Source organism: Chiloscyllium plagiosum, chromosome 4 (genome assembly GCF_004010195.1).
Source record: "Chiloscyllium plagiosum isolate BGI_BamShark_2017 chromosome 4, ASM401019v2, whole genome shotgun sequence".
NCBI classification, from domain to species: domain Eukaryota; kingdom Metazoa; phylum Chordata; class Chondrichthyes; order Orectolobiformes; family Hemiscylliidae; genus Chiloscyllium; species Chiloscyllium plagiosum.
Genome location: NC_057713.1, coordinates 21,491,038 through 21,513,353, shown reverse-complemented (window position 1 = coordinate 21,513,353; position 22,316 = coordinate 21,491,038). Strand labels below are relative to the sequence as shown.

The 22,316-nt window shown below is 40.4% G+C and overlaps 1 protein-coding gene across 1 annotated transcript in view; it reads left to right on the top strand.

Annotated features, from left to right (window-relative positions):
- tsnare1 (T-SNARE Domain Containing 1) overlaps positions 1–22,316 on the top strand; it is a 596,230-nt gene that overhangs the window by 551,473 nt on the left and 22,441 nt on the right. Inside the window, exon 9 of the mRNA XM_043687537.1 lies at positions 1,869–2,079. Within this exon, the coding sequence (XP_043543472.1) occupies positions 1,869–2,079 (211 nt within the window). The remainder of the gene's footprint in view (positions 1–1,868; positions 2,080–22,316) is intronic.

Genomic DNA, 22,316 nt, shown 5'->3' with positions numbered 1-22,316 from the left:
AATAGGGTGGTTATGGTAGGGGATTTTAACTTTCCAAACATCGACTGGGCCTGCCATTGTGTTAAAGGTTTAGATGGAGAGGAATTTGTTAAGTGTGCACATGCCAGTTTTCTGATTCAGTATGTGGATGTACCGACTAGAGAAGGTGCAAAACCTGATCTACTCTTGGGAAATAAGGCAGGGCAGGTGACTGAGGTGTCAGTGGGGGAGCACTTTGGGGCCAGCGGCCATAATTCTATTAGATTTAAAATAGTGATGGAAAAGGATAGACCAGATCTAAAAGTTGAAGTTCTAAATTGGAGAAAGGCCAATTTTGACAGTATTAGGCAAGAACTTTTGAAAATTGATTGGGGGCAGATGTTCGCAGGTAAAGGGATGGCTGGAAAATGGGAAGCCTTCAGAAATGAGATAACGAGAATCCAGAATAAGTATTTTCCTGTCAGGGGTCGATTGAAGTTTGGCCAGGTTCCTGAGCAAGTATTATTATTTATTGTCACTAAAATTAAAAAAAGAATGTTTGCCAATATCTTTTTGTTCACATTTAACTCACTGAGTTCTGGATCTGCACTTAGCTGTCTCTCACTGCACATCTTCTAATTTCTAATAACAATTTCTTTTCACTTTAAATCCATTTAAAATTGCAGAAACATGGGAATCTTTAGCCTTATGAGAGTGTTCCAACATTCAGTAAGATCATGGCTGTTCAGGAACCTGCTTTTAGTGTTAGAGAAACATTTAAGGTAACAATTTAGGACAAAATTAGGAGATACCTGGTGACATGCAAGTTAATTAATGGAAACCATCATCGATTAGTTGAGTGCCGAACAACTTGGTTGAGTTTTTTGATAAGTTAACAGAGAAGATTGAATAAAATGCTGTTGGTGTGGTATACATGGCCTTTCAAAGGCCTTTTATAAATTGTCACATAACAAACTAATGTGCAAAGTAAGAAGTCATAGAATAAGCAAGAAATTAGTATCATCTTCATGAAATTTGCTGAGTGACAAGAAACAAAGATGACTAATTGTATTTTGGCCAAGAGGAAGGTTTGTAATGGAGCTTCCCAGAGATATTAATGACATAGACCTTGGTGTACAGGATGCAATCTCAAAATTTTCAGTTGATGTGATGCATGGACGTATGGTGATCCATGTCAAGGGAAGTGTACATTTGCAAATAGGAGAGATAGGTTGGTGGAATCTGGGACAAGTGGCAGAAGAAATTTACTGTTCCTGACGGTGGAAGAACTGAAAACCAGGGATTTCAGAGATTTAAGATAACTAGCAGAAACACCCAATATCAAGATAATAATGCAGTGTTTCACACAAGTAGTTAGGATCTGGAACATGCTGCCTGAAAGAATATTCAATTGAGTCTTTCAAAAGGACATTGAAATGAAAAACGGAGTTGCAAGACTACTCCAGGGAAAAGGCTGGGGGAGTGACACTTGTTAAATTGCTCCTCGGGGCCAGCACAAACAGGTGAGGCCGAAAGACCTCATTCTGTACTGTAACTTTTTTATGATTCAATAAGTATGGTTGCGTGAAAAATGCAATCTTCAGTTCATGTTTTGAGGGAGTCCTATGCTTACACACCCAGATTTGCTCTCATAAAATTGCAATATGAACATCCTCTTGATTGCCAGGAAATGAAACAGTATTCAGTAATGCTATACTAGTGAAACAAACAAAGTCGAGCATAACATCTGGAACAACAATGATAAAAATCTTTATATGTATTAAGTTGTGCAAACTATGCTATTATGGAGGTTTTCACTTGTTGTTGTAGTGGAGATTGGGACATTTCTTGTCAAGGTTTGACATTTTTTAAGTTTGGAACTAAAGGTTGGCATGGAATTCCTATTGCAGATTGCCAGGAACCCATTCACAGAGATCAGTGATGAGGACGAGTTCTTTGGCAGAGGGTCCGGCAAATGGCAAGCAGATGACACTTCAGATCCAACTCAGGCCCAGAGTCAGGCATTCCTTTCCGAAATCTCAGAGGATGAAGTGGAATCTGTAAAACAAAGAGAGGAGGCAATATTACAGATTGAGGTGAGCAATCGCTTTGAGTGTAACAGTAACTGTTGGCTATTGCAAGATTTGTACCTCTGAAGTTTTATGTGGATGTTCAGTCTTGCATAGAACAAGACGTCAGCTTTGATTCTGATATTTACATACTTCTCAATAAATGTGTTATGGAATCACTACTGCCTTCCCAATGCTGAAACATTGGGATTAGCAGGAAATCATGAACAAATACTTCAAAATTCAACTCTCAGCGGAGACCATATGGGTGAATAGTTAAAATGCCTTGGAGGATTTCCTCTCTGAATTCTTGTTGTCTTTGTGCTAAATTTGATTTTAACCAGATCCTCTGAGTGGACAACAAAGGCACCCACAGGTTGCTTGCTTAAGTCTGTAGATTAGCTTTCTGATTACAAAATTAACTCTGTGTGAGCAGAAGTTGTTTGTGGTTTCTCTTTCTTTCATCCATATGATGAGGCATTGCTGCCTACTGCCCATTCCTAATTACCCAAGAGGCAGTTAAGATTCAACCACATTGCTGTGGGTTTGGAATCACATATTGTCACAACAAGTAAGGGCAGCAGATATCTATCCATAAAGGACGTTAGTGAACCAGATGGACTTTTATAGCAAGCATGGTCATCCATTAGGCCATCTTTTAAATTTTTTTCCATTCGTTCACGGGATATGGGCTTTGCTTGCTGGGCAGTTAAGAGTCAACCACATTGCTTAGAACATAGAACATTACAACGCTGACCTGTCATACCAATCTGAAGCCCATCTAACCTACATTATTCCATGTGTGTCCATAAGCTTGTCCAATGATGACTTAAATATACTTAAAGTTGGCAAATCTACTATCGTTGCAGGCAAAGCATTCCATACCCTTACTACTCTCTGAGTAAAGAAACTACCTTTGACATCTGTCCCGTATCTATTATCCCTCAATTTAAAGCTATGCCCCCTCGTGCTCGCCGTCACCATTCTTGGAAAAAGACTCTCCCTGTCTACCCTATCTAACCCTCTGATTATCTTATATGATTCTATTAAGTCACCTTTCAACCTTCTTCTCTCTAATGAAAACAGCCTCAAGTCCCTCAGCGTACCCTCCTAAGACCTTCCTTCCATACCAGGCAACATCCTAGTAAATCTCCTCTGCACCCTCTCCAGAGCTTCCACATCCTTCTTATAATGTGGTGACCAGAACTGTACACAATACTCCAAGTGCGACCGCACCAGAGTTTTGTACAGCTGTAGCATAACCTCATGGTTCCAGAACTCGATCCCTCTATTACTAAAAGCTAAAACACTGTATGCCTTCTTAACAACCCTGTTCAACCTGGGTGGCTACCTTCGAGGATCTGTGTACCTGGACACCGAGATCTCTCTGCTCATCTGCACTACCAAGAATCTAACCATTAGCCCAGTACTTTGCATTCCGGTTACTCCTACCAAAGCGAATCACCTCACACTTGTCTGCATTAAACTCCATTTGCCACCTCTCAGCCCAGCTCTGCAGCTTATCTATGTCTCTCTGTAACCTACAACATCCTTCGTCACTATTCACAACTCCACCGATCTTAGTGTTGTCTGCAAATTTACTAACCCACCCTTCTATGCCTTCATCCAGGTTGTTTATAAAAATGACGAACAGCAGTGGACCCAACACCGACCCTTGCGGTACACCACTGGTAACTGGACTCCAGGATGAACATTTCTCGTCAACTACCACCCTCTGTCTTCTTTCAGCAAGCCAATTACTGATCCAAACTGCTATATCTCCCACAATCCCATTCCTCCGCATTTTGTACAATAGCCGACTGTGGGGAACCTTATCGAACGTCTTGCTGAAATCCATTTACACAACATCAACCTGTTTACTGTCATCTACCTGTTTGGCCACCTTCTCAAAGAACTCAATAAGGTTTGTGAGGCATGACCTACCCTTCACAAAACGGTGCTGACTATCCCTCATCAAATTATTCTTTTCTAGATGATTACAAATCCTATCTCTTCTAACCTTTTCCAACACTTTACCAACAACTGAAGTGAGACTCACTGGTCTATAATTACCTGGGTGTCTCTACTCCCCTTCTTGAACAGGGGAACCACATTTGCTATGCCCCAGTCTTCTGGCACTATTCCTGTAGACGATGACAATTTAAAGATCAATATCAAAGGCTCGGCAATCTCCTCTCTGGCTTCCCAGAAGATCCTAGAATAAACCTCATCTGGGCATGGGGACTTATCTATTTTCACACTCTGCAGGATTTCTAATACTTCTTCCTTATGAACCTCAATTACACCTAGTCTAGTAGCCTGTATCTCAGTAATCTCCTCGACAACATTTTAGTTTTCTAGAGTTAATACTGTCAAAAAATACTCATTAAGTGCTTCCCCTATCTCCTCTGACTCCACACACAACTTCCCACTACTATCCTTGATTGGCCCTAATCTTACTCTCATCATTCTTTTATTTCTTAAATACCTATGGAAAGCCTTAGGGTTTACCCTGATCCTATCCGCCAACAACTTCTCATGTCTCCTCCTGGCTCTTCTGAGCTCTCTCTTTAGGTCTTTCCTGGCTACCTTGTAACCCTCAAGCGCCCTAACTGAGCTTTCACATCTCATCCTAACATAAGCCTTCTTCTTCCTCTTGACCAGAGATTCCACTTCCTTCGTAAACCATGGCTCCTGTGCTCTACAGCTTCCACCTTGCCTGACAGGTACATACTTATCTAGGACAAACAGAATCTTTTTCTTGAATAAGCTCCACATTTCTCCACATTTCCAGTTTCCTTCCCCATCCTATGCTTCCTAAATCTTGCCTAATCACATCATAATTGCCTTTCCCCCAGCTGTAACACTTGCCCAGTGGTATACACCTATCCCTTCTATCAATAAAGTAAACATAACAGAATTGTGATCGCTATCACCAAAGTGCTCACCTACTTCCAAGTCTAACACCTGGCCGGGCTCATTACCCAGTACCAAATCTAATGTGGCTTCGCCCCTTGTAGACCTGTCTACATACTGTGTCAGGAAGCCCAACTGCACACACTGGACAAAAACTGACCCATCTATAGTACTCGTAATATAATGTTCCAGTCAATATTTGGAAAGTTGAAGTCCCCCCCATGATAACTACCCTGTCTCTCTCACTCCTATCGAGAATCATTTTTGCTATTCTTTCTTCTACATCTCTGGGACTATTCGGAGGCCCAACATGGTGACCTCTCCTTTCCTCTTTCTAACCTCAGCCCATACTACCTCAATTGACGAGTCCCCAAACATCCTTTCTGCAACTGTAATACTGTCCTTGACCAACAATGCCACATTCCCCCCCTTTTTTTTTAACCATCTTCACTGTTCTTACTGAAACATCTAAATCCTGGAACCTGCAACAACCATTCCTGTCTCTGCTCTATCCATGTCTCCAAAATGGCCACAACATCGAAGTCCCAGGTACCAACCCATGCTGCAAGTTCACCTACTTTATTCCAGATGCTCCTGGTGTTGAAGTAGACACACTTCAAACCAACTTCTTGCTTGCCGGTGCCATCTTGCGTCCCTGAAACTTGATTTCGAACCTCCATACTCTCAACCTTTTCTATAATCGAACTACAATTTTGGTTCCCATCCCCCTGCTGGATTAGTTTAAACCCACCTCAATAGCCTAAGCGAATTTTCCCCCCAGGACATTGGTACCCCTCTGGTTCAGATGAAGATCATCCTGCTTGTAGAGGTCCCATCTACCCCAGAAAGAGCCCTAATTATCCAAGAATCCAAAACCTGTTTATATATAGGCCAGACCATGTCAGGAGAGCAGTTTCATTCCCTAAAGGACATTAGAAACAGATGGGTTTTTACAACAATTAAGAGTGATACGTTGGTTATCACTAGGCTTGCTTTTAGTTTTAAATTTCAGATTTTTATTGAATTCATGTCCCACCAGCTACCATGGATTACTAGCCCAATGACATTATCACTGCGCCACCACTTTCTCTCAAATTCGGATTTCACTCTTTTCCATGGTGGTATCTAGACCCATTGACATAACCATTACCCCACCACCTCCTCCACACTTTTCCCAGGGATGAGGTGATGTTCTGAAACAGAACAATGCTACTTAATGGTAATTTGAGACCTCTCCTGCCTTAAGCATCTTGTCTTTGAAAAGACTCTTCCTAAAAAAAATCCCAGCTGCATCATGTGCCTGTCTCACTGCAAAATGAGGCTTCCTGCTTTCTCAACTCCCACTGCTGCCCCACCAAGCGACTGATGTCTACAGGCAAACAGCCAATGGGTAAAATAACCAGGGATGATTTTCAGTAGATTTGGTGCTTCCCCTCCTCTACCCACCAGTGTCCTTTTCCCAGTAAAACTTTTACTTCGGACAGTGATTTATGTAAGGCATGTTTTTTGGATTTCAGTCTATTCTCCAAAATATTGTTAAAGTCACTCTTATTCATTTTGAATTCATTTGTGCGAAGATGGTGCCATTAGCTGGACCAGCATTTATTGCCAATTTCAAGTTACACTTGAATGTGGCAGTGAGCTGCCTTCTTGAACCACTGAAGTCTATGTCTTGTAGGTAGACCGACAATGCCACCTGTAACATCACTAAGTTTTCAACCTAAACCAGCGATTCTCAACCGTTTTTTCACCATGATCCCCCCACAGGGGCATTTCTCAGGTTCCAGTGTCACTCTTAAAATAGGGATACAATGTGAACAGATAGGCAGAAAATCATTTAATATTGAACACCCAAGAAAACTTGAACATTCCGACATGCTAGACAAAACTTTAAAAAAAAAAGACTGTGTATGAAATTAAATATTTATCAGGCCTAATGCAATCCTTGAGCTTGGTGCTTTTCTGCAAGTTCATGATATTGGGCTCCAAATTAGACAAAGAAGCTTGTTGCTTGAGTATTTCATCGATTCAGCTACCAGGGCTCCCATAAACCCTTGGGGCTCCCCTTCTTACAGTTTTCAGTCTGCGGCCCCCTTCAAATGTGCCAGGGTGCCTAAGGGACATATGGGCCCCATTGAGAATGGCTGATCTAAACTGTTTTAAAATACAAGGATTATCTAGTGGCAATTTTGTAGCAAGGCTCCAAACATAGTGCCACTGTCACACATAATGATCTTGTTTTGTTCAATCCTTTTTTGAAAAATGCATAGAAAGCTATTTAGTTTATGTTAGAGAAAGCAAATAATGTCCTTTAGGGAAGGAAACTGCTGTCCTTACCTGGTCTGGCCTACATGTGACTCCAGAACCACAGCAATGTGGTTGACTCTTAATTGCCCTCTCGGTAGCTAGGAATGGGCAATAAATGCTGGCCTAGCCAGCGATGCCTTTATCCTGTAAATGATTTTTTTTTTAAAGTGATCAGTGCGAGTTAGCTTGGTGTGTGGTATCACAAACTGATCTATGGTGTGAACAGCACTGTAGCATTCTAAGTATTCGCTGAGAATAAACCAATCAACTGAGACAACATCAGCATGATCACTAGAACAAAGATTGCCATTTATATTCGAAAAAGGGCCAAGCTATTTCTCAAGTGTGTAATCAGGTAAGCTCACCAGCAGCCAAATCATGGATTATGATTATTCCATGACTGAGTTTACTTTTGACAAATTATATACACTACAATGTGTTTATTTAATGGTGTATACCTCAAATGATTTTTGAAAAGTCTAATCCTGCCTCTAATTCAGCAACCAATTTGATTAACCTATTCTTCAGTAAGTTGAGGAGGAATGGTTAGAATTTGTTTTGTTTCTATTGTGTTATTAGACACTGATTTGATTCATGGTTCTTTCCTGGTGATGTGTTTATTTATCATGGAATAGAAGACTCAGGTCAAGAGGAAATGATGGAAAATGTCTAGTTTCACGTTGATAAAGTAGCTCTTGGGCATTTGACATCAGCCGTTTAAATACTTATTGACGCTGCTAAGCTTGGCAGCAAAACTCTGACAGTGATCAGAACAGACACAGTGGGTTTCCTTTGTGCGTGATGCATAGCATGGCATATTTATAGTGTCACTAACAGATCACACAGACAGTCCTTCCCCAAGGATCCTTGGCTGTAGTCTGAATAATTATGAGTTCAGTTATTATATCAAGTCTTTTTATTGTGATCCAACACTCACTCACTCACTTTTTCAATCTCTCACTCACTCATTCACTCACTCTCTCAACCTTTCATTCACTCACTCAGTCTCTCACTCACACACATTCCCTCTTGCTCTCTCTCTCTCACTTGCTCTCACACTCTCTCACTCTCATGCGTATATACACATTCTCACTCGCTCTTTCACTCTCACTCACTCTCTCACTTTCTCACTCCCTCATTCTCTCACACCCTCACTCTCTCACATCCTCACTCTCTCACAGCTCACACCCTCAATCTCTCACACTCTCACACCCCCACACTCTTACGCTCACACCCTGAGGCCCATAGGCTTCCTCAGAACTGAACAGCTGTTGCATTCTCCTGGTAATCTTACCATTGCGTATTCCTTAATCAAAATCACAATTTTCACCGTTTTTGGATCTTGTACACAAATTGGCTGCTATATTTCTTTTCATTAATTGTCCCCCTGCAAAGTTACCTTGTTGTCTGTAGACTGCTTTGGAAGGTCCTAAAGTTCTTAAAGTAGTTACAAAAATGCATGGTCTCTCTTTACTATGGACTGTTCCTAAAAATGTTTGGCCTCTTCATTCCAAATTTGTCAACCAGCCCATTTTCCAATCTGTCTCTGCATTTTGATCATGTTGAAAACAATAATTATCAGCTTGCCTCATACCCTAACTCCTTTTCCTGAGTATCTTAAAACTACTGATCCCTACTGTCTGCCATCTTATTCCAGAGGCTAGGAGAAAGTGAGGACTGCAGATGCTGGAGAGTCACAGTCAAAAAGTGTGGTGCAGGTCAGGCAGCATCCAAAGAGCAGGAGAGTCGATGCTTCGGGCATGAACCCGAATGCGCTCCTGATGAAGGGCTCATGTCCTTAACGTCAAGTAATCTTCCTCCAGTGTACAAGCTTCACGTCACCTCGTAATTTCTGCTTGGCTTGTTTTGCAGATCCTTTTTTAGCCTTGATAGTTTCCAACACTCTTGATTTTCATTTCAGTTTCTCAGTGCTTAAAACACAACGAAATTGTGGTCCACACACAAAAAAGATTATGAGAAGAATGACTTGAATGACAAAGTCATTAACTCCATTCACCATTGGGATTGTTTAAAAATTCATGCCTGAAGAATTATGAATACAATATGTTACTCCTTCTGTCGACCAATTATTTCCGTCAGTATTTTTGTTTTAAAAAATGAATGCTCATGACCTTTGGGAGCAATAGTGTTGAAGGGTTTATTCAACCCTGTAGTGTTGGTGATTTAATTCAACTTCAATGGAAATAAAGACCTGGAGTTTAGGCTGAGTGATCATTATGTTTAAATAAAAGTGGGAATATTTATTCCTCCACTAAAATACCAGAGAGATGAAGTTAACACATTAAGTCCTATGTTGCAAACTATAGTTAATAAATCCTTAGTTATACCATGTTCACCATGTGTGTTAGATTTTTTAAAATTTTGCACTGCCTTGCTTAACAACTGTGCCCAAATATTCTTTCAATATGTTCCATGTAAATATTTATAAATGTCAAAAAATGCTGTTTAAATTAAATATAAAATATGGCTACAATAAATGAACTGCATTTACATAGGATGTTCTGTCGTAAAAGGGAAATAATATTGAGATGCACAGTGAAAGAGATCACTGGGTAAAGAAAATAATGAGCTTTGTGTCAATAAACAAATTGAATTCAAGGCCACAATAGCTCCTTCTGTATCTCTTGGCCAGACAAGAAAACATTTAGCTTGGCTCCATAATCCTGAACTCTCTGGTTATTGCTACAGAAACCTTGTGACTGTGGATAGATATTGGCCCAAAGATGCTGCTGTCCTTGGTGGAATAGTCTGGCAGCACTCGTTGTTCTAGCTTGCTTTTGAAGCAGACTAAAGTAGCCTCGCCACAATGCTGTCACATATTGTCTGTTGCGATGAATAATACCCACAAGCAAAATGGAAAGTGGTGAACCATACCACCCAGAATATCATTCATGTGTCTGCACATTGGGGTGAACTTGACTGTGCATGATGACTAATTAATCCTCAACATGAGCAACTGTGATTAATTTTTAAGCTGTGACTCATTGGCGAAATTTTCTCTTTTTCGATTTAAGAGAAATAAGAGAAACAAATTGGAGATATTTTGAACTAGTGGGTTAGATATAGCTATTTGTTATTGGTTTCTCATTTTGGACTAGTAAATGTGCATTCTAACTTTACAAACATCAGAAGCACTGTTTTATTGTGATGGATATTGATCACAGAGTGCTAAAATAATGGCAGTACTCTGTAAACCAGGGTGAAACCTAGAGAAGAACTGATTGCTGGCTTTGCCCTTTTCTCACGATTTGAAAATAGTAAAGGTTATAAATTCAACCTGACCGCAAATCACTAATCAGCTTTATGTCGTCTTCTAAGCATGTTTGGTTTGATAAATAACTTAAGTAGCAGTCTAGAAATTATTGACCAGCAACTCAGTCCTAATTTTTGAATCAGCAGACTAGGCACAGCAGATACACTTCAGTAACTTTGCAAAGCAATTCGAAGAAGCAAAAAAAATGGATTACTGTTTATCAACGACTTTCATAACCCTAGGATGCCAAGTGTTTTGTAGCCAGTTAAGAACTTTTGTATTCCAGGTACTGTTGTTGGAAACCTGGCACGCAAATTTACAGGGAGAGAGCTCTCACAAACTGTAATATGATAGTGATATCCCATCTAATAATAAAAACAGGTCGATTTCAACGATAGAGAGAGATATATCTCGCCCTTTTTTGAAGTATTTGCTGTGTTCTTCCATGTAATATGTACAGCGTTCCTCATCATTCATCTTGGTTCTTAGGATTTTTGACCAATTCATGAGGACATGAAGCTAAACTTCACCAGAAGCATTCACATCTGATATTTTATGTGCACGAGTGCATTGCAGTTGTATTTCTTTTTTTAAAACTCCAAGTTTTTTGAACAATTTATGAGAGAGCAAGGAGACAGTGATTGAGAGTGGAAGGGAGAGTGTGAAGAGATGCAAGCATGTCAGCAGTGAGACAGCATTTGGCAGAGGGATAGAGCAGTGTCAGGACAGTGGACAACATTATTGTCCAACTCTCTTCGGCTATTTCAGAGGCAGGTAAGACTCAACTACTGTGCTGGACCAGAGAGATTTTTTCAATTGCCAGTTGATTAGATGGTCACTATCGGTGGTAATATCATTTTATTTCAGATTTAATTATTAACTCAAGTTCCCTAGCCGCTGTGAAGACATTTGAACTCCTGTCTTCTGAATCATTATTCCAAGTCTCTGGTTAGGAGTTCAGTACCTTACCCATTGTGTTCCTATTCCATGCGGTCCAGTTTTGCAAAGGGGCCTCAAACAGGCATTTGCATTTTTGTTTGCCCTGTAAGTTGTTTTCTCTGGGATTTTCAATATGACAGATAACATATCTCTGGCATATAATGAGCATATTCCCTGATCTGTTGGAGAGGATTCTTAGATATCTGTTTTGAGCCCAAAACACAAGTGGAGGGATACAAAATGAGAGAGTTACATTTAATTGAGTCAATAAAATTAATTAGGGTCAGAAGTGGGAGTGATACAGAGCACTGTGCAACGATGATGAGCAAGACAGACCACTTACAACCATGTGTGTAGCCTCCAAAAGGCCTTTGAAGCTATAACAGATCATGTGAATCAGACTTTGATCAAATTCCATGGCTTTTGTTCATTTACTGACACTGTACCGGAATTAACAAGAATATTCTCATCCTACATCACCACAGTGACTAGGCTTCACTTGCATTTAGTTAGCTGAAAAGTGCTTTGAAATGTCTGGTCATGGTGAAAGACTCAGTAAATGCATATGTTCTGTGAAAACGTCCATGCAAATTGCCGGGTAGACTGTGAAGAGGTTTTGAAACAATGCTGTGAGTATTTTGTCCTGTTGCTGTCATTTATTCTTGTTAAGAAATATGGAGAATAGCTGCAGATGACCTCTTCATGTGTTAGTTATAAGTATATAATCAGAAAGCTTTGATATCTGTATTTTATGTTCTCACTCTTCCTCAGTGAGGCAAAAATGACAGTTTCTAAACAGAAAGGACAACAAAAGATATTAGCTCACTTGATTTGGTTTTAGAACTCCTAACTTGGAATAGATCAGCTCAAATAAAACTGACGCCAAGTGAATATGAAATGACAAGCAAGTCAATAGACTCTGGCAAGTCATGACAGATAACTTAGTCATCACCTGCCTTGTGTGATGATTTATGTTATAATGTAATTGCTTGCAAATGTATGTTTACGTTTCTGAAAATGTTTGAATTTTTTTTCTCCTTGTGTGTCACTAAGTAAATACTCAGAAGAAGAAAGTTCATCTCACATTTTATGCCATTGCTCCTCATTGGAAAATTACTGATCACTGTCAGGGGACTTCTGTTGTTTCTCAAATCACAACAAGGATATTTGTCACATTAACAGCTGCTTGGTTCAAAGAGAATTTAGCACTCAGTTGCATAAGGAGAGATGATTTTGTTGAAAGAGACATATTTTGAAGAATCTTAGAAGTACTGAAATAGGGATTTTAGAGAAGGAATTTGGAACTTAAAACCCAGGCAGCTGAAAACATGACTATACTGAAAAGAAAACGAGAACTGATGTGAGGGCACTTTGATGTCGCAATCTCATTACTAGTTTTATTATTAGCTTTATAATCTTAGATGCTAATGCACCTATTGATTGTCTTTTAAAAACCTTTGTGTCTAATTCACTTGTAATACTTTTACCATGAACCTTTTGCTTTGTAATTTGCATTTGTGGCCTTTTTACAAGTTAACCACCTACTCTACCACTGATGCTCAGTAGCAGCAGTTTGTGCTATCTACAAGATGCACTGCAGAAATTCTCCAAAGATCCTCTGACAGTATCTTCCAAACCCATGGCCACTTCCACCATATCCCATAAATGAATACATTTTCAAAACATCTATGTTGTCATAACCACAATTATGGACATGGGCACTTTTTTCTGGACAGGAATTGGGCATTGTAAAAGACCTATCACCTTAATGTTTTGGAAAGGTAGTTGTTGACCATTGAACAAATTACCTACAGTCTAGTTAAGAAGTAGTGAGCTAACCTGCCTACCCCTGCCCCCAGTCTAATGGTGGGGTTGTGGAATAAGTGGTGGACAATGGGGTAGACTGCTTACTCTCCCAATGGGTCAAGGACGTTCTGAAGCAGTTAATGCCCATGTTAGAGCCCCATGCCACTGTTGTGGGTATTTAAGCACTGGCAAAGAGGACCTTGTCAAGTGTGAAGCCTGACAATGTTCACTGTTTGGGTCAGTGGCAGAAAAGACGGAATGTAACATTCCATTAATGGATCCATTCTCCCTGTTAAATATTTTCTAACCACTCACTGGTCCATAGAAAGAGCACTGCCTGCAATTCTCCAGAAAGCCACAAATTTGGAATTGTGTTACAGTTCCTTTATTTTCATTGGATTGAAACTCTAGAAATCCTACCTTCATAGCCTTGTGGGTACATCTACACTGCAGCACCAAGACACCGGCCCCTGCTCCAATGAAGCGCAGCAGTTCAATAAGGTGGCTCACCACTGCCTTCTTGAGCAAATTAGAGATGAGCAGCCAACTATGTCCACATCCTATGAATAAATAAAAGAATTAGCAAATGCCAACTGATTTGTGCTGATTCCATTAAGTCTGATCTGTGCTACTTCACCTTTGTAGTTAAGCCTGCGTCATCATGCCCTCATTGATCCTGCCGACTGTGGGACCTGGGTATTGGCATCTGCGTTGTTCTCCTCAGGCTGTTTTATCTATCTCTACTGTCCCAACTTTAAGTCTGCTGCATCACTATCTGCAACTTATCTAGAGTAACTAAGATGTAGAACCAGTTGTTAATTCAAATCTGAGACAGATACATTTTATTAAGCAAAGGTATTAAGGGATATTGGCCAAAGGCAGGTATATGGAGTTTGGCCACAATTGGCCATGATCTCATTGAGTAGGAGATTCAGGCTCAAGGAGCTGAATGGCCTACTCCTGGTCCTATGTTCCCAACTCTTTCCTCATTCACAGTATCTTCTGTAGGTATTCAAATTCCAATATACAGAAGACTGGTTCCTGCTCTCTTATACAGTTCTTTCTTTTCTTTTTCCCTTTTCTTTGAGCCTCAGTATCAACAGATACATGATATTGATACACGATATAAGGTGGTGGTGAGCTGCCTACTTGAATGGCTACAGTTCACAATTCCCTTCAGGGACAGAATTCCAGGATTTTGACATAGAGATGGTGAAGGTACAGAGATGTATTTCTAATTCAAGGTGTGAGTGGCTCAGAGTGGAACTTGCCAGTGGTGGTGGTGTTCCCATGCATCTGCTGCCCTTGTCCTTCCAGTTGGAAATAGTCATGGGGTTGGAAGGTGCTATCAAAGTATCTTTCATGAATTTTTGTAGTGCATCTTGTAGATAGCACACACTACTGCTACTAAATATCGGTGGTGGAGGGAGTGAATGCTTGTGGTCTGTTTTGTCTTGGATGATGTCAAACTTTTTGAGTTGTCATTGGAACTTCACCCATTCAGGTGAGTAGAGAATATTTCATCATAGTCCTGACTTGACCCTTTAAGATGGTGGACAACTTTGAGGGCTCATGAGCTGAGTTATTCACTGCAGTATTCCTAGCCTCTGACTTGCATTTGTAGCTGCTGTGTTTATATGGTTTGTTCATTTGAGTTTCTGGTCAATGGGAACAGCCCGGATGTTGGGAATTCAGTGATTGTAATTCCTTTAAATATTGAGGAGCGGTGGTTAGACTCTCTCGTATTGGAAATGGTCATTACCTGGCATTTGTGGCACGAATGTTACTTGGCATTTATCAGTCCAAACCAATTTGGTAGCTTCATCAGGTTGACACTTCATTTTTAGGTATGGCTGGTGCTGCTCCTTGTATGCCCTCCTGCATACTTCATTGAATCAGGGTTGATCCCCTGGCTTAATGGCAATGGTTGAGAGGGGGATACACCTTTAATGTCTTCAGCAGTTTTTTTAATCTCATTTTGATGACCTTATTACAATCCTTGAACATAACGTTCTGTCTGAGATTGTGTCTTAATGAAGAGCTTTCTGTCTCATCTTCGACTTTTGAATAACTCTGCCAGTGAATAGCCATTATCAAAACGAATGTTTGTGATTAAATAGCACTAACTTCTCATCAGCATTTGGGTCATTAGCAATGTGACAATTTAAACTGTGCAGTCTGCTTTTCCACTAACTTGGTGAAAAAAATTAAGAACTTTTCAACTGGTTGATTTCTTCCTTCAGTGTGAACTGCTTAAAATCTTCATTCATGAATTACTGACTGTGATCTGAAGCTATCTGTTCTGGAAAACCTTATATAGAACAAGTTTTCTTCAATACTTTAGTCATTAACTCTGTCATTTTGTATTGAGTACAAAAACTTGTTTCCATTTGGAATGGTAATCTGTTTGTATTAAATATATCTTGTCACAAGGTCTTTCACTTGCCAGATCATCTGTTGCTGCTGATACCCTGTTTCAGACCTTCACTCATCTAATCTACTTCATGATGTTGACTGTCTCCCCTGCTCCTTCAGGTGATGGTGACTGCCTGTTTCTGGCTTCTTTCCTCATCTATTCCTCTAGAACCTGAGCTGTTCAATATCTGCTATTCAAAAAAAAAGAACTTGGAATACATGCTGTTAAAGGTGGAATGAATAAAAATGGATTTCAAAATTCTAATGAACAGAAGGCGTGGATTCCATATAATATTCCAATTTGCAAAGTCTTACGCATTACCCTTGGAAGCTCAGGCATATTTACTTCATGTGAGTTGACTTACAGGGTCCAACTTATGTCCTTCAGCCCATGTCAAGGTGTGAGGCTGCAGTTCTGTTCTTGTTACTGGAATTGATTGTATGCTGTGCACATTGTAGATTACCAGCAGGAGGATCTTTGAAACAACGTTTTCATGGCTCTTTCGTGGAACAAAAGAAAATTGAGGGTCTTGCTGCTGATTGTGGGAATCAGCACAGCCGGAAATTGGCTGGAGGTATAACAATCAATAGATTTAGCAGATTCTGTGGAAGTGTGGCAAAGTGCTGCATTAAAGTACCTGCAGCGTAAATGCTATGGACATTCAAACCAAAATTGCTTCCTAACTGTTCTGAAACTATAAACATATTTTATTCAAGTGACATCCTTTTTGGCAGTTAGTGCAACAAAGGTACTCACTGGCGTTTTTTTGGAGTTTGGGGGGGGTGTTATGGAATTCTGTTGCCTAGGATGATTGTCATGTGCTAAATCAATGATTGTGATTGTCAACTGAGCAGTTAGTCACTTGTGCACAGAGGTCTAACCATCAATGCCTGTTCATCCATGTAATTTGTCTGGATAACATTAATGAGCTGATGGCTAATTTTAGAAAGACATTCACCTCCACCACCCCCCCATGCTCCCATTCATTTTCTGATATGTTTTCCCCAAAGGTTTACATTTACATTGCGAATCTGCCTCGTCATGCTGAGTACTTAACTTGAGGAATTCCCAAAACACACATTTTAACTATTTAACCGAGTGTCTGAATGGTGCTACTTGCCATTAATGTGACGATGAAGCTCTCTGAGCATTGCCATATAATGTGTCAGAGGATTTGGAGACTGACTAGAAAATTCCTTTTGACCTCTGAAAATAGATATTAATAGGCCTTCAGGTGACTCAGTGAGCCCCCACCCACTCCATCTCACATTCAGCCTCATTGGGGCGCTAAAACTCTTGTGCATAATCCCCAGAGCAATGGAGGGAAGCATTCATTCAACCGTGCAACATCTGACCCTAAATGACAATTCTCAAGTTGTGATCCTGTATCCATCTCGGAAATAGCCTCAGCAAAGCTCATCCCTATCAAATGAGTATCTGTTCTTACAGCAATGCATGCCATTTAAGCAAGTTTTGAAATCAAAAATCATGCTATGCTGTACATATTCCAGTCAACAACAGCTGAGTCCAAAACATGAGAGATTCAGTTAAAGGACATATACCTGAGGGATAGCCTAACATTAACATAGTTAAAGATATAGATAAACATGGAAAGCCATATCTGCACATCAACCAACTGTCACCAATCATGAAATATTTGTGTTGTATTTTCCCATTCCTTTCTGTCATACTTTGCATTTCTCTGTGTTAAGTTTCACTTGTCCTGATTTTTTAAAAAAATGTTTATTTACTTTATGTTCCCCAAATTCTCTCCCTCCTAATTTGACGCCATCTTCAAATCATGATCATGAGAGATTGTGTTTCAGTCCTGGTAATTTATCAAAATTACATCTTTAAGTTTGTGCATGATATTCAATTCCATTTATTTTACTTCAATGAAACAATAACAAATCAATCTGCAGTTGCCTGAGTCTATGTTGTCACTTTTCTAGGATATGACTACCACATTATTTCCTATTTATCACTGTTGCACTAACTTCTATTAATCTATTTGTAATGTTTGCTAGTACCTCTCAAATCTATCTTCTTGTCTCTTCCAGTACTCTGAATGAAGTCTACTTAATAAGATAATAATTCATAGTGTTGGGAAGATATAAATAGCATGGGTAAAGGCTTGGCTAAGTTACAGAAGACAGAGAGTTGAGATAAGTGCGCATTTTCAGCTTGGCAACTTTTAAATAGTGGAGTGCTATAGAGGTCAGTACCGGGGTCAGTGTTATGTACAATATATATTAATGAAAACAGTGAATGTACAATGGCATTGTACAGGATGCAAAATAGAAAGGCAAGCTATAATGAAGATGGGAAGAGTCTGCAGAGGAATACAAACAGATTAAATGAGTGGCTCAGACCTTGGCAGATGGAATGTAATTTGGGAAAATGTGAAATTATTCAGTGGAGAAAGACTGTAGAAGGTTCAGCACAGAGTGATTTGGGAGTCCCCATGCAAAAATTACTAAAGTCTAGCATGCAAGTTCAGCAGGTAATAGGGAAGACAAATGAAATGTTAACCTTCTTTCTATTAGAGAGATTGATTGATTTCGTCTCAGAAGAACAAGGTTGTGCACATCCCTCTTTCATAAATATTTATCAGCAGGAAACATTCAAAATGTTTAGCTCATCGTTGGTTTTGAAAGTACTGCATCTTTATGGTTTTCACCTCTGTTGACTATCTGCTTTTCATTACAGTATCGGAAGAATTTGTATTTTGTTTTAGCCCCATTATAGTATACTTTTTCGAGCATTTGTGACTGTAATTGTACTGTAATGTTGTTTGTATTCATCTCCGTGAAAAGGATCCTCTTTCTTTTCTGCCATCTTGTCAAGGCCATATTTTCCACCTTATGTCAGCTTTAAGTTTGAGTTAACTTATTCAGAATGGCACATGGTTAGACCAAGCTGTGGATTTTTAGTACATACCTACCATGTAAGATGAGCATTGTAACTTGGTACAAATACAAAATCTAGAAGCTACTTGGAATCTGAAATAAAACAATGTATTTAAGGAATTGATCAGCAAATTAGTCAATATCATTAAAAATCACACAACACCAGGTTATAGTCCAACAGGTTTGATTGGTAGCAGACTAGCTTTCGGAGTGACGCTCCTTCATCAGGTGGTTGTGGAGTCAATATCGTTACAGAGACAATGGTGATTCCAATAGAGTCGAGGTGGCTTGTACAAGATGTAAGGGGGATAGACTGATCTTCAGTCAGGTAAACCTGTCATGGTGGATAGAGGTTTCCAATGGTAGGGACAAAGTAACCTTGGGTGCAAGAAACATTGGTATCAGAGGGAGAAAAGGCAATGAGATGCTTCTCTTGGCTCACTGACAGCATGAGAAAAAGCACTTGCTTACATCCACACTAAACCAATGATCACACTTTCATTTACGTGACAGGTTTTCCTGAGGCCTGAAACATTCAGACAGCCAGAGTTAATGTAGAAGATATGAGCAGGAGCAGACCATTCACCTCCTTGGCTGTCAATCCTCATTTCCCTTTTGTTAATCAGTATTGACTATGTTTGATTCTGCCACTATTTGCAAAGTGCTTTGCTATAAAATCCTTGATCATATTCATCTTCCTCACTACTGATGTCAAACTCACTGTCAAATTCCCTATTCTATCTCTACCTCCCTTTTAAATAACGGGATTCCATGAGCTACCCGCCAATCTATAGGAACTGTTCCAGAGTGTAAAGAATCTTCAAAGATGACCATCAATGAATCCACTATTTCTACAGCCACTTCCTCGAGTACTCTGGGGATTTAGCAGCCTTCAATCCCATTAATTTCTCCTACACCATTTTTCTACTAATGCAGATTTGCTCCAGCTTCTCCATTTCAGAAACCTTTGTGTACCATCATTTCTGGTATTTCATCCATGTCCTCCTTGGTGAAGGCAGAGGCAAATTATGAATTTAAGTTCATCAGCTATTTCTTTGTTTCCCATTATAAACTGTCCTGTTTCTGAATTGTTTTCACCAATCTTTTTTTTCTCTTTAGATGCCTATGGAAGCTTTTGCAGCTACTTCTTCACAAGTTTACTTTCCTACTGTAGTTTTAGTCTTGGTCCACTTTGCAGATTGCTGAACTGTTCCCAATTTTCATGTCTGTTTCCTCTTGCCAATCTGTATCGTCTTGTTTTGAATCTAATACTGTTTCTGACTTCCCTTGTAAGCCGTGGTTTAACCATTGTTCTCTTTGCACTCTTGTGCCAGATCTGAAACCTGAAAACAGGTTAAATATGAGGCGTATCTAAAAGGTGTACTTGCCTTCTGAGACTCAAGGCAATTATCTCGCCTCCAATAAACTCAAAGTGATTGGGGTGAATTTTTACTTTTTTTTGCACCTCATCTGACTCCATCCCACTTGTTTATGGAATGACTAAAAACAATGAGTCTGAAGTATTTTCTCTCTCCACAGATGTTGCCTGTGCAGTGGAATATTTCCAACACTTTCTGTTATTGTAACTTGGCACTTGTATGCCAGGCTTCAATTTTCTGCATACCTGATTTCTGCATCCTTTGAATGAAATCCTGAATTCCCACACCTTTTCACTCTCATGGCTTCACATCCTCCTTCCCTGGCCTAACATTGGAGCCTCACGGCAAACAATAAGTTTTCTGAAATCTGTTGCAGTATGACTCAAATCAATCACATTTTATATCGATAGTCACATGCTTAATTAGTCTCAATACTTGATATCAGCGTTTTGTGTGCTAACATGGGTGCAAAGCTTGATTTGCAGAGCACATTGTTATGTTAAATTGCTACTTCTGTTATTGAGAAGGATCTGATTTCAAATTTAGTGAAGCCATATCATTGCTTTTATGTAATATTTTGTTTTATTATCAACCAAGTCTTGAGATAGATCCCAGTTCTCCTTTAATAAGAGAATTCTTAAGGAAATTACCATATAGTTTGTTGTCCTTATGCTTGTTATCTAAAACCTCAATCACGTTTTACAAATAACAACATTTAACAAATTGCTCAGTCATTTTATTAAGATTCTGATACCTGAAATGTTTAGATCTTAATGCATTCACCTTGTAACTGGGTCTCTTTAATGTCTACTCTATTTCACTCGGCTTGTCGGCAGGTCTGTAGAACTGGGAGAAAGTAAGAACTGCAGATGTTGGAGATCAGAATCGAGAGTGTGGTACTGGAAAAGCACAGCAGGTCAGGCAGCATCCGAGGAGCAGGAGAATCGATGTTTCAAGCAACAGCCCTTCATCAGCAATGAAGTTTGTGAGCCGAGGGGTATGGAACGATAAATGGGAGGGGGTGGGGCTGGGGGAAAGGTAACTGAGAGTGTGATTGGTAGAAGAAGGTTGGGGTAATGATGATAGGTCAGAGAGCAGGGTGAAGTGGATCAGTGAGAAGGGAGATGGACAGGTAGGACGGGTCATGAGGGCGATGCCCAATTGGAATGTTGGATCTGGGATAAGATGGGGGGAGGGGAAGTGAGGAAACTGGTGAAACCCACATTGATGCCGTGTGGTAGGAGGGCCCTGAGTAGGAAGATGAGGCATTCTTCCTCCAGGCATCAGGTTGGTATGGTGTGGCAATGGAGGAGGCCCAGGATCTGCATGTCCTTGGCGGAGTGGGAGGGGGTGTTGAAATGTTCAGCCATGGGGCAGGGGGGTTGATTGGTGCGGATGTCTCAAATATGTTCTCTGAACGCTCTGCGAGTAGGTGTCCGGTCTCCCCAATATAGAGGAGCAACGGATACATTAAATAACGTGTGGAAGTGCAGGTAAAACTCTGATGGATATGGAAGGCTCCTTTGGGACCTTGGACAGAGGTGAGGGTGCAGGTTTTGCAATTCCTGCGGTTACAGGGGAAGATGGGTTGGTGGGGAGTGTGGACCTGACAAAGGAGTTTCAGAGGGAATAGTCTTGATGGAAAGCGGATAGGAGTCTGGAGAGAAATATATCTCTGGTGGTGGGGTCTGTTTGTAGGTGTCGGAAATGAGGGATGACGGGATGTATATGGAGGTGGGTGGTGCAGAAGGTGAGGATTGGTGATTCTGTCCTTGTTGCGGTTGGAGGGGTGAGGTTCGAGGGCAGAGGTGTGGGAAGTGGATGAGATGTGTTGGAGGGTATCATCAACCACGTGGGAGGGGAAATTGTGGTCTTTGAACAAGGAGGCCATCTGGTATGTTCTGTAGTGGAACTGGTGCTCCTGGGAGAAGATGCAGTGGAGATGGAGGAATTGAGAGTAAGGGATAGAGTTTTTACAGGAGGCAGGGAAGAGGTATGGTCCAGGTAGCTGTGGAAGTCATAGAACATAGAAGAATACAGCGCAGTACAGGCCCTTTGGCCCTCGATGTTGCGCCGATCCAAGCCCACCTAACCTACACTAGCCCACTATCCTCCATATGCCTATCCAATGCCCGCTTAAATGCCCATAAAGAGGGAGAGTCCACCACTGCTACTGGCAGGGCATTCCATGAACTCACGACTCACTGAGTAAAGAACCTACCCCTAACATCTATCCTATACCTACCACCCCTTAATTTAAAGCTATGACCCCTTGTAATAGCTGACTCCATACATGGAAAAAGGTTCTCATGGTCAACCCTAGCTAAACCCCTAATCATCTTG